Source organism: Oculina patagonica, chromosome 8 (assembly GCF_052425735.1).
Source record: "Oculina patagonica isolate OP01 chromosome 8, crgOcupat, whole genome shotgun sequence".
NCBI lineage: Eukaryota > Metazoa > Cnidaria > Anthozoa > Scleractinia > Oculinidae > Oculina > Oculina patagonica.
The window spans coordinates 4,870,555-4,882,815 of record NC_135765.1 but is presented as its reverse complement, the minus strand read 5'-3'; the positions used below and the strand labels follow the sequence as shown (position 1 = coordinate 4,882,815).

General features: G+C 37.3%; 2 protein-coding genes across 2 annotated transcripts in view; both read left to right on the top strand.

The window, feature by feature from the left end:
* The first annotated feature begins 5,817 nt into the window (after window positions 1–5,817).
* Window positions 5,818–12,261, top strand: part of LOC144664117 (uncharacterized) — an 85,136-nt gene continuing 78,692 nt past the window's right edge. The window contains exons 1-2 of the mRNA XM_078525244.1: window positions 5,818–5,823; window positions 6,390–6,696. Of these exons, the coding sequence (XP_078381370.1) occupies window positions 5,818–5,823; window positions 6,390–6,696 (313 nt within the window). The remainder of the gene's footprint in view (window positions 5,824–6,389; window positions 6,697–12,261) is intronic.
* LOC144663468 (uncharacterized) lies at window positions 7,337–8,865 on the top strand. The gene is made up of 2 exons (XM_078524428.1): window positions 7,337–7,375; window positions 8,214–8,865. The coding sequence occupies exons 1-2, from the start codon at window positions 7,360–7,362 to the stop codon at window positions 8,750–8,752; spliced, it is 555 nt and encodes a 184-aa protein (XP_078380554.1). The 5' UTR covers window positions 7,337–7,359; the 3' UTR covers window positions 8,753–8,865.

Below are 12,261 nucleotides of genomic sequence, written 5' to 3'. Positions count from 1 at the left end.
TGATTAGGAGATTTTAAGGTAGTAATACTGGAACAAAGCTCTTTTTCTTGTGAAAACTCGTTTTCGTCTTAGTTCATAAAAAATAGGATCACGGAACCTAAGTCGTGATGTCTCTTGAAGATGATTTCGTTAATGTAAAAATATTTAACAAATTACGATCTATGCGAACTGTGCGATGTCTAAGATCGAACCTCAATTAATACAGACACCAGGAAAGCAGAGCTGAGAATCTACTGATATTATGAATTAAGGTGTCCGTATTACAGAGGTGGAGATTGTATAAATTCTTGTTTCTCTGGGACCGAAATGCTGTAGAAGTGTAAAAATTGTGGACGTGTCCGTAAGAAAAAGTTCTACTGTATTTTTTTGTCGCTAACCCAAAATTTACTTCTATCACTTCAAAGTGGTACGTGTTGTTAGATATTTATTACAATGCTATTAACTATAAGGAAAAAAGTGATTGCAACAAATATTATATTATGATTTATGTTAACTCAAGGTGTTGGGAAAATTCGAAAGTTTTGACAAGGGATTACATGAGTACTATAAGGTGATGGGAATTGTTAGATAGCTCAACCGTTATGATATATGCGAATGTTACAAGACTTCTTGCACAATTTTTGAAGTAAATTCTTTAATAATTTTATTACTAATATTATAACTCTTGAAGCTACATAATGTTAAATTCTAAGAAAGTGTTAGCTAAGTGTTGATGACATAATCACACAAAGGGAGCCTCATTTTATTTAACTGTCTATGTATTTAGCACTACTGTGCTAACTGGGGACACTGTAAATAAATAAACAAGTATTGTAAATGGAACCTGAAAGACTTGTCAAAAATCCAAACTGGCAAAAGGCTGACCAGTTGGCTTTTACAAAGCATGGAGGAGTTGAATTCGGAACTACCGAACGTACATCCAACTAGTGGCGGGGAGTGAGATTTTAACGGGGGACCTCAAGACAATATATGAGGCCAGACTTTATGCAATTCTAGGACTTATCTTACACGCATATCTACCCGTTTATGGTGGTTTGTCAAGGCCGTAACCAAGCTATAGATAAAGAAGAGGCAAAATCTGTGATCGTCGAAAGCACGAGCCACTAGATCGAGGGGTCTGGGGGATGCACCCCAGAATTTTGTCAAATCTAAAAGCTCTGAAACGCAATTTGCATTTAACGTATTTCTTTAAAAAACCATCAATCTCGTTCAAATGGGAATTATTTTCTTAAATAAAAGCATTTTGATTTTAATTTTGGGTTAAAACCTAGACGAAGCAAGTGCCTCGTCTTGCCTGTTGCTAGTTACGGCCCTGTTTGTTTAACTCTTTGCTTTTACTGGATACCAAAGTCTAACTCTGTCAACCAGCAATGACTGCTTTTGCCTTACAATGTATCGGGCAAGCGAGAGTGTTTCATCACATTTTCAAATAACAAGGGAATGGAAAATACGATGCGCAGCGGAGTATTACTAACAAACCTCGAGCTGTTTGAAAACGTAACGCAACACTCACTGAATTTTGTTTTATATGTATTTTCGCAAACCAAGCAAAAAACTTCGTAATCGGAAAACTCTGTACTAATAAAGGTCACCATCTTAGTTGTGGTTTCCCTTGTTGTAACTTGATAAATCATTTTTTAGTTTGAGTATTACTGGTAAATGCTATATCGTTAAATAGGGGGATGAGAAAGACTCCATTCGGCTCATTCTCATATGCACCTCATGTCCCTACCTTCTATATATGAGTACATGACATATATCGCCCAAAGGCCGATTAAGCGGGATGAGAATGGCCTTCCACAGCCACATTTTATTTTATACGTACAAATAAATAAAAATTTGTGAATGAAATCAGACGTTTCCGGTGATGAAAGAAAGCGATATATAGTTAGAGCAACTAAAGCCTGTTCCAGGCGTTCGGTTAGTTGAGGGAGAAGCGCGGAAAACGTCGAGCGAAAGAATGGCGAAGGGACTAACTCGCCCAAATTTTTTTCGCTCGCCGTTCTTCGCGCTGCTTTCTCAACTAACCGAACGCCTGGAACAGGCTAAAACAACTATCGAGCCCACTCTAGGTGCAATCTCAAAGCAACGGGAGCTTTTGAAGCAATACAATATTAGTGTTTGTATTTTGAATTTATACTTGCAGTTGGTTTTAATACTTCGGACGTGTTCTCAGTATCAATGCTTCCACGGAGACAAACACGTGGTTTCGCGGGATAAGAGAAACGTCAACAATCAATCAATCCATTCACATGCACGTTTCTGACTACGGTGAAGAATAAAAATCCCGACCGAATTTAATACGAGGGCATCCATACTGTGTAATGAATGTGTCTTTGACTAAACATCTTTAAAAAGGATCCTAGTCAGCCTCCGCCATTTTCTCTGCCATCTTAATTCGGACATTTCGCATGTTGAAAAGAAATCCTCGTCCGGCCTTGCTCGTTTGCTTTACTGAGCTCTTAAACTGCCAAAAATGCTTTTTTAAATTATCTGCGCTTATTTTTGACTAGTTATTCTATCATTCTTTTGTTTGTTCGGAGTGAAATTTGTCAGTTGAGCTTAAAGGATCCTTCAGCCTCCACCATTTTCAATGCCATCAAAATTATGAAAACCGTACCGCGAAGCGAAATTTTATTGCACTTGAAGTCTTTTTAATTACTTTTAGTAGTTTAATTTACAGTGATCTCTTAACTTTAGACATGCTCCGCGAAAAACATAATACCGAACTTCTCGTATGTAAACACAAACAAAGACGTGGCTGACTAGGGTCCTGTAAATGTTGGCCTGATTAACGGGTTTAGTTTTCGGTTTCTGAACTGCAGTAAACTCATATTTTGATTTAAAAAGTGTTGTCTGCCTATTTACAAAAAAAACTATCCTCAGCTATAAGACTTTACTCTTCAACAAAACCGTGCTGATAACAAAGCTTAAGTTTATAGTTCCCACTGAAGATAATAGAAAAAAAAAAGAGAATTTTAATTAGCATTCACTGAGCGCTTACAATTTCATTTCAATATGAAACAAATTTCATTCAAATAAATTACAAATTTATAATTTATTCTCAAAACAAATCTTTAGGCAATCAGAGTAATTAAAAATCAGAGTTAAGTGAAACAAAGTGAAAAGCCTCGCATCTGCACATCAATAATTGAATAGAGCTCGAGAGCGGTTTGTTTACAGAATAAACAAACTGATGTTGTTTAGATGTTGAATTTTGTAATATGCATGCCTTCTCAATAATATCGTGAATGAAGGAAAGATATAAGGAATGAGAAGACAATTCATGTTAACTTTCTTTCGCATTTCATAAGTTTGAAAAATGTCAGGGAAAATTGCGTGTTACACTGTAGTTACCATGGCAACATGACATAAGGCAAACATCACGATACATATTACTTTTCTGAAAGTAACATAAGTAACAGGTGGCTTTGAAAATTTGGAGAAAATAACCTTTTAACAGCGGAAAGAAAAACTCGAACAACATGAACTAAAATCTTTGTCCTGTCTATGTATCCAATAGATCCATGCGGACATGTTTATAGTACTGTGCGGATTCATCGCTGGTTAAGGTTTCTGACGGTTCATCTTGAAAATCGTGTTTAAAAAGGTACGTTCTTAAAAACATTCGTCCTCATATGCGCCATTCTGTTTGTTTGTTTGTGTTTTTTTTTTTGCTGTTGTTTCCTTCTTTGTGATATATCATTCTTGAAGGGGCTTTGTCATGGATGTTACCAGATTTTTAAACAGCCAAAATTTATATTTGTGTCGAAGGAAACCTAAAAAATGGTCCATTTTTATTAACAATTGCTATGTTAGAGCACTGAAACTGTTAACGAGCGTTTTTGGCTGCGGATGACTCGGATGAAAATCATTAAAAATTAAGTTTTAACTTTTTGTTTTCGCGCATATTAAAAAATAATGATATCTATAGCCGTAGCTTGATTTCTATCCAAAAATTAAGGTGATATCTTCCTTTCGATGTTCAAAGATAACGTTCTTCATGGTTTAAGTTGCCTACCACTAATTTAGGAACAGTTTAGACCAAAAAATCTGCGAAATCCCCGTGACGTAGCTCCTCTAAAGTCAGCTTAACTTTTTTTAAACACACATTTTCTTAGTGATTTAAACGTTCAACATTATTTTCTTTCCTGTTTTATTTTCTTTATTCCAAACAAAAAATATGATACATCAGAAATACTCGAGACTATAAATGCTCATAAAGTTAATAAGAAAATGTTTTAAACCAACTCGTACCATTATTTCTCTTCAACACATATTATTCTTCCTATTGTCAATTAAGTCAGGGGCGGATCCAGGGGGGGGGGTGGATTGGGTGGCTAGCCACCCCCCTTGATCCACCAGAAAAATGAAAATATAAACATATTGAAATAGAAAATAAGGACAATGTCCATCCACCTTTCATAGTCAGGCGGCCGTTCAAAGTTAAGGACGGCCATTGTTCCAAAATAGGAGATTTTCGACAGCCTGTTTTACGAACTTTTGGCTTAATGTTACAAAATATGCGTGTACAATTTTAAAAACATAGATTCCTTTTAGCTTTCAAGAGTTGTTTTAGCCTTGCTGGAATGATTTTCCTCTCCATTTACATCTTTTTTAAGCGAGGTTTCTTACCCTTTTTTCGCATCGAAGCGATTTCACAAGCAAGCAAAGTCGCCAAAGTTGTCTCCAGGCTACTTTGCCAAGAGCTAAAAATTTCCATGCACGTGGTTGAGCAAAAAAAAACCGCATATCTGTTCTTTCCTGTAAGTTCGTGGCCTGTCAACTTTAAATTTCAATCACTGTTCATTTCATAAGAACTAGACTTTTTCTCCGAAATATAACTCAAAGTATATAAGTTGAGGAAAGAGTATTTTGCCAAATTATCAAGGAAAAACAGTGGTTTAATAACTTAATTGACAGCTGTATAACGCTGCTCAGAATCGCGGAAATCACGTCTAAGAGGCTTCAACTTTTCAAAATTTTCTGCGGGGGGCATGCCCCCAGACCCCCCTAGGGGGATGGAGCCTATGGCTCCATGAAATATGGGCCTCAGACCCAAAGTAATTTGCACTTCCACTTTCAAAAAACTGCCTAAAAGCCTGAAACGCCCCATAAAAAAACTGGGGCTTGAACAATATAGTAAACAAAAAATATTGGAAAACAGCCAGCCCCCCTTGGAAAAATCCTGGATCCGATCCTGTAAGTTTATCCAACTGTACCCTTTATGGGCGCATTTACTTGCTTGAAACATACGCGTATAACAGTCGCAATTGCCAATTGGAACTTTTTATTGTTTTTGAGCTAAAAAACAATAAAAATTCCAACGGCTAATTCAGCGGCTATATGCGTATGTTTCAAATAAATCCACCCTTTATTTAGTTGGCGCACCACAAAATCTATACTGGGTGCATATTGAAACTTTCCTTACTTTTCTATATTGTAACCTAAAACAGGTTTGATTTTCCTAACACTATTATAAGTCATATTTTTACAGCAATACTGCTTAACGAAGGCTAGTGCATAAACTATAAAGTCCTTTTGGTTAAATTGAGCTTTGATCATTTCTCAGTTGCAGTTAACAATTCATAATGCGCTTAACAGAAAGTAAATAAAAGCATTGGGCTCGTGGCTTCAATAATCTGCTTGACAAATAAATGAGAAAAAAATATCGACTACATGTACTTTATGAAAATGTGAATAGATTCAAATTTGCGTATGAAAGTTCCCAATCAAAAGAGAGCAATTGTTTCATCTTTCGTGAACTCCCGCCGATTCTCTTGTGATCCTGTCTGAAAATGGTTTTATGTTTTAAAAATGAAGGTTAAAATTTTACCTTAATTGAAATTAGTACACAACGCAGCATAAAAATATTCCTGGTTCTACCAGTTTCGTTTTTGTTTGTTGTTTTGTCATTTTATCATTTTATTCGATGCTTTTATTAAGTCAAATGAAATCAATCTGAAGCAAACACGTTGTAGATTTTGATTTGTATGGAGTGAAAGAAGATTTTTTATTTACGTTTCTCAAGAATAATTTCGAGAAGGGCAACAGCACTAAATGCAGAAATAAAAAATGCGGATTCAACGAAGAGACATAAACCTTATGACAGTTAAGCCTGGGATTAAACTCTTTGCCACTAACTGGATTTGTCCTCGGTAATCTCGAGTTTAACTAGATCTTCCGTTACGCCATATTTCTCTATAGTTTCTAGTTAGCCAGCATGGGTTAATTGATTATTCGTTTCATATACACGAGGGTCCAAGCATGAAGCTATTTTAACAGAAACCGTCAATAAAATAAATGCTTTTAACTTAACTTTTGTATTTCCCGCTCAAGCAGATAATATTGTACATTCATCATTGACTATTTTTTTTTTTATTTTGCAGATGCCAGTTATCGTTGTACTGTTATTAGCGTCTGTAATGTTCCGCAACATCTCCAGCCAACAATGTGAAATTGGCACTTACTCTATCTATCAAATGATGCTTAGGGGTCACATCTTTAAGACGTTCAAAGCTCGGCCACGTTCTATGGATTGCAGAAAGGCGTGCATCTCTGACGTCAGATGCCAAAGTTACAACTACGTCATGTTCAAAGACATATGTGAGTTGAACAACAGAACTAAAGAAGCCAGGCCAGAGGACTTTGTCAAGGACAGGGACAGATATTACATGAGAAAGGCCTCAAAGAGAGGTAATACACGTAACTTGCAAATTTAAATCAAAACGTCATACAATTTTTGTAGTTGCAGTTAATGCGATTCTTTGCCTTGGCAACGACAATAAGTTGTAACGAGATTTCTTCATTCAATCCCAGTATCCCTCGGTTCTATTCCCGAGCTGCCTGCTGATTCGTGTGGAGAGGTCAAAGCGAGTGAAGGAGGACAAGCGGTCAGCGGTCATTACTGGTTGGACCTCGAGAAGAACGGAAACCCTTTAAAACTCTACTGTGACATGACAGCTGACGGTGGTAAGTGATAAATTAAATAATTTCCTGAGTAAAGGAGGCGATGTCTAACTTTGAAAAAAAGTGGGGATAAAAAACTACAGATCCCCCGACTAGTCACAAAAACCTCATGAATCCAATTATACCTTGCTACATCCTGAAAGTAGGACAAAAATTACACTTTACACTAACAGAAAGTTAAAATATATTTGTTTTTACTACTGGCTAGTGCTTGTAAATTGTGTAGGATGAAAAAGCATCTTTCTGTTTATAGTCGTGCCACAAGGTTGGTATTCGTTTCGTCCTGGTTACTCTTGTAAGCACATCCGGGACTCTGGGTACTCCAAAGGAGACGGAGAGTACTGGATTAACCCCGAGGACGATGGAAACCCTTTAAAAGTCTACTGCGACATGACAACTGACGGTGGTAAGTGATGTATAAATATTTGAGTAAAAATGCATACACTTTAAGGTCGGGACACACTGGGCGACCAGTCGCAGCGACAGGTCTCTGCGACAAGTTTCTTCATGTGTACTGCTTCAAAACAAGGCGCTGCGACAAGGCGCTTGTTCGGTGCACACGCAGTAAATTTGGAAGAGTGGAAATGTGAACTAGTTTTCCAATTCAATATGGCAAAATACATCGCGCTCTCTCATTGGTTTATTTATGTTTTGTCGAAGCGACTTGTCGCAGAAGCGTGCACATTCTGCGACGACGCCGCTTTCGCTCATTTCAGGTTTCCAAACGCTCAAAAGCAATAAAACCAAATGTTTTCTCGCGTTTGGAAACCTGATGAAACCCTCGCACTCGTTTTTGAAATAGTACTTCATGATCAACTGTTGTTAAGACTGATTTAGCTTGGGCGATAAAGTCAGTTTCGAGTCGGCTTCGAAAACCGGTTTTGACGGATAAGCCACCATAGACTCATAAATATGCACGTATACAGGTAGGAAATTAAAAAAAGAAAGAGTACTGGCTGCCTGGAATAACCATAGGGGCTAGTGGAGCCAGGCAGCCAATTAAAATAAGCATTAAATGAAGATTAATTCATGGGTTCGTGTATATGTAATGAATTACGCCTTTTGTCCGTCTCGAAGATGTCATGATATGTTGCATGCGCTAAAAGCTACATGTTGTTGTAGTATCGTTACACTGTAAATGTGTATCTATTTAATGTATTCTAGCTGAAGTTTTAAGACTGAACTGTTTTATTTCCTTTAGCCTTTGTTCTGTCAAATAACTGCTGATTCTTGCTTTACTTTAGGTGGCTGGCTTCTTGTCTCCAACGTTGTGATTGATAACCCCTATCTCTTCCAACTGTCGGTTGAGACATCTTATCGTGGAATAAGCAGCTATCATAATACCAACACGGTTCTCACAAAGAGCGCCATGAATGAGCTAATTACACACATGCCTTTCACTCAACTGAGATTCCTCTGTAGTAAAAAGCTTCATGGACGAACGTTCCACGTGACCACGGCCGCTAACAGCACTGGTGAAGCTGTAGTCCAGTACTTTTGCGGTCAGACGGATTCCCAGCCCGATGCCTGTGGCTCATTTGTAAGAATGGATGATGACGACTCGCTGTCAGCCGGACTTTGCCATAAGTGGGGATATGCAGGTGGTTTCTATGAAGTTGGCAAATGGGGCCATGCTCTGGATGAACATAGATTGTACAGTCATCCTGCTTTTGTGGTATATTTATCTCATTGGGTTTTGCAGGAGGATGGCTCAAGATTGGAATGCGATGACTATCATGTAGGAGTGTCCTCCGGTGATTTCTGGAAGGTCTTTGTTCGTTAAAAGACCGATTGTTGACTATAGAGCTTTGCATGCTGCTGTAGAGTTATGCAACTAGTGGTAAACTGTAAGGTGTTGTGAATCGTTAGATAGTTCAATCGTCATTGTGTGATTGTAACCAGCACAAATTGTGAATAACTTTTAATGACATTGCTATAATTAGTTTCATAAGCTTACAAAACGTCATAATGATAAATTGTAAGGCAGAGTTGACGACGCATATAGTTACACAAAGGCAGCCACGCATATTTGGCTCCGAAAAACACTTAATTTAATTGACTTCATAAAATAACTATGCAGTTTTTTTGTCACACATGTCAGTTTCGGCGATCTGTTCAACACTTTGTATGATCAATGCCAAAGTCTACCTCTGTCAACCAAATCTGGTTGCTCTAATGCTTTACAAAGGTATCATTCAGGCCATTGTAAATCTGGTGCATTTGGCATTTGGTAAATTTTAACAAAGGTTCCAGACCGTTTTTGACATGTCTGTCACAGTGCCCCTACATAGGGACATGCCCCGCCCCATAAAGCATTCTTCAACCACTGATCGTGCCGAAACTTTCAATTTTTTTTGCTTCCCCGGCCAAGTTTACAGTAGTGAAAGCTTTGTCGAAACTTCAAGGGCTTTAGTCAGACACGCCTTTGATTTTGTTGAAAGCTTTTCGATATTATTTTCTTCACAGAGCTCATCTAAACGAAAGAGATCCCCGTGAAACTGCTAAAAGAAGAAGTTTCATTTTTTTTTACGGAGCTTAAATATTTTAAAGAACGAGATCCCCGTGAAACTGCTACAAGTAATTATTAAAACTGCTAATTACGCCACTGTTCGCGTTGCAACTAAGTTTTTGCTTCACACGATAATATTTATAATTTTGATGGCCTTAAAAATGGCGGAGACTGACTACGGTTCTTTAAGTTAATTTTAAACTTTCTCTTGTCTGTAGCGGTACATGTACTTTTATTGAAGATACACCAGGGATTTAAAGAACTCTGAATTTTATATTATTTGCACTACACTTGATCCATAGTAGTGAATCGAAGTCATAGTCAACTGCAATTACAATATTCGAAATACACAAGTCCTGTTTGTACAAGCTTTCTTATAAACGTGAATTCGAAACAAACGTACTTACAATTTGTGTTTTCTGGTTCTATAAAATCCCTTTAGTTCGAACTTCTAGTAGCTTCTAGTGATAAGCGTCCGTTGCTACTGATAGCGTCCGTTGCTCCTAATAGCGTCCGTTGCAACTGATAGCGTCCTTATTTAATTTTTTACTAACATCTAATTCTCGTTTCCACGCCTCGCTCCGGCTAGGCGGTAGTTGAAAAATATAACACGTTTAATTATGCATGCCGATATGTGAACTGTGCGACATGTAGATCACTGTATAAAAGAAAGCATTTTATTTCAGATTGTAAAGCGAAAAAGCAAGTGTTGTGCAATGTAAAATGTAAATCTTATAATGATTGCTTATTACTTCACCTACCGCAGAATTGTAGAGCACGGAGTTACCGTTAGTTAATATAGTTTTAATATTCAATAAACCAAAAGTATGGTCCACTGATAAGCTAAGGCAACGTGGATCGCTATGTACCAACAAGTAAACAGTTTTAATAGTTATCAAACGTAAAGTGCAAATTACATGGTGATGGGAATTTACCGTTAAATAGCTAAACCGTTATTATATATGTAAATGTCACAACACTACATAATGATAAACATTATTACACAAAGAATGCCACACATTTCTGGCTTTGCTGCAATTTATTTCATAGACTACCTGTAATCCAAGGCCCTTTTTGCGCACATCTTGCCGTTTTTGATGATTTGTTTAGCTCTTTTTTTGCTGAATAACAAATTAAAGACTAACCCTGGCAACAAACATTGTCTGCTTGAGCCTTAAATAAAATGTATCAAACACGAGAAAGAGAGTATTTCATCGCATTTCCAAATACCGAAAGAGTAAAGAAAATGCGACGCGCACAAGGTTTGAAATGCGATTCAACCCATATTCAAAATACGCGTTCGCGCGTTCGTGTAAAAACTGACTTTTTCTATACCTCCACCACTGTGAGATAATGCAGTCGGGGGAGTAACTGCCGGTTCTGGAAAATCTACGTTGCAACACTCGAAGAATTTCCGAATTACTTCATCCAATCAAAAACTAGCGCGAGCGCTCACGAGTACTTCCGAAAGCAATCGCGCCTACAAATAAATCATCATGTCGCTTAGCAACTTCTGGGACGAAAACCGCGGGCACAATCACTTCTCGGAAAAGTGATGTCGCCATCAACTGAATGAACTAGTCATGTCAGAAATTAAAAAAAAAGGAAAAGGTGTGTATGTCTGTGGGGGTTGGGGAGGTCTCACCGGATTCATTTCGGAAATAAGATGTCCGAAAAATATGACCTAAAATCTGAAGAAATCAACGGCTATCTATGTTTTTATCCTCTTCTGCGCGCGCACTCGAAGCATGGCGTTGCGACATGAATTAGGTGCAAAGTAAGGATGTGCACAAATAATTAGCACGAACGTCCTTATTAAAAAACATACTTACTCGTAAAGCATGAACTGAAAGTGACGAAAACTCGTTGAAAAGGAAAGGAAGGGAAGAAGAACATTGGTTAAAGGCGAAAAATATATAAGTAATTTATTTAAAAGTATTTTGACTTAATGAAATTCTCTAGTTTGCTTCATACGACTTAGCGAAGAATTTCATCGCTTACTTTTCCATGTTTTCAATTGGAATAAATATAAGTTAAATGAATTTTAATGAGCAATCACCGGCTGAGTGCTTACAATAAATTTTCAATATGAAACAAATTTCTTTCTTACAAATTCATTATTTATTCTCAAAACAATGATTCAGGTAAACATATTATTAGGTGAAAAGGCCCACATCAGCACATTAATAATTGAAAGGAGCGGTTTGATAACATAGTGAGTGAAGGAGAGATTGCAGAGTGTATTTCTTAGGGACAGAAAAGCTCTTCACGATGCATTCCGGCTTTTACACTTACAAGTTTGAAAAATAACAGGGAAAATTGAGTGTTACGCTATAGTTGTCATGACAACTTAACAAGGAAAACATCACAGAACATGTTACTTTTCAGAAGTTTTATAAATTATTGATGGCTTGAAAGCCTGGAGAAAATCATCTTTTTACTTCATGAAAACAACAAAAACAAAAACAATAAATAAACTCGTTGTCGCAGTGTACGTGTCCAATAGATTCATGACATTCCCAGTACTTTATGGATTCATCGCTGGTCAAGTTTTCTGACGTTTCATCTTGAAAGACGGTTTAAAGAGGTACTCATTTTTAAGACCTTCTTCGCACGTACCAGATAGTGTGGCATTTTTTGCTATCGAATTTTCCTTAGTTGTTAAAGGTGCTATGCCACGAGGATGTCGCCAGGTTTTGGTCTAAACTGTTCTGAAATTAGTGGTTGGCAACTTAACCCATACTGAAAACATTATCTTTGAACATCTAAATTTAAAGGGAGAA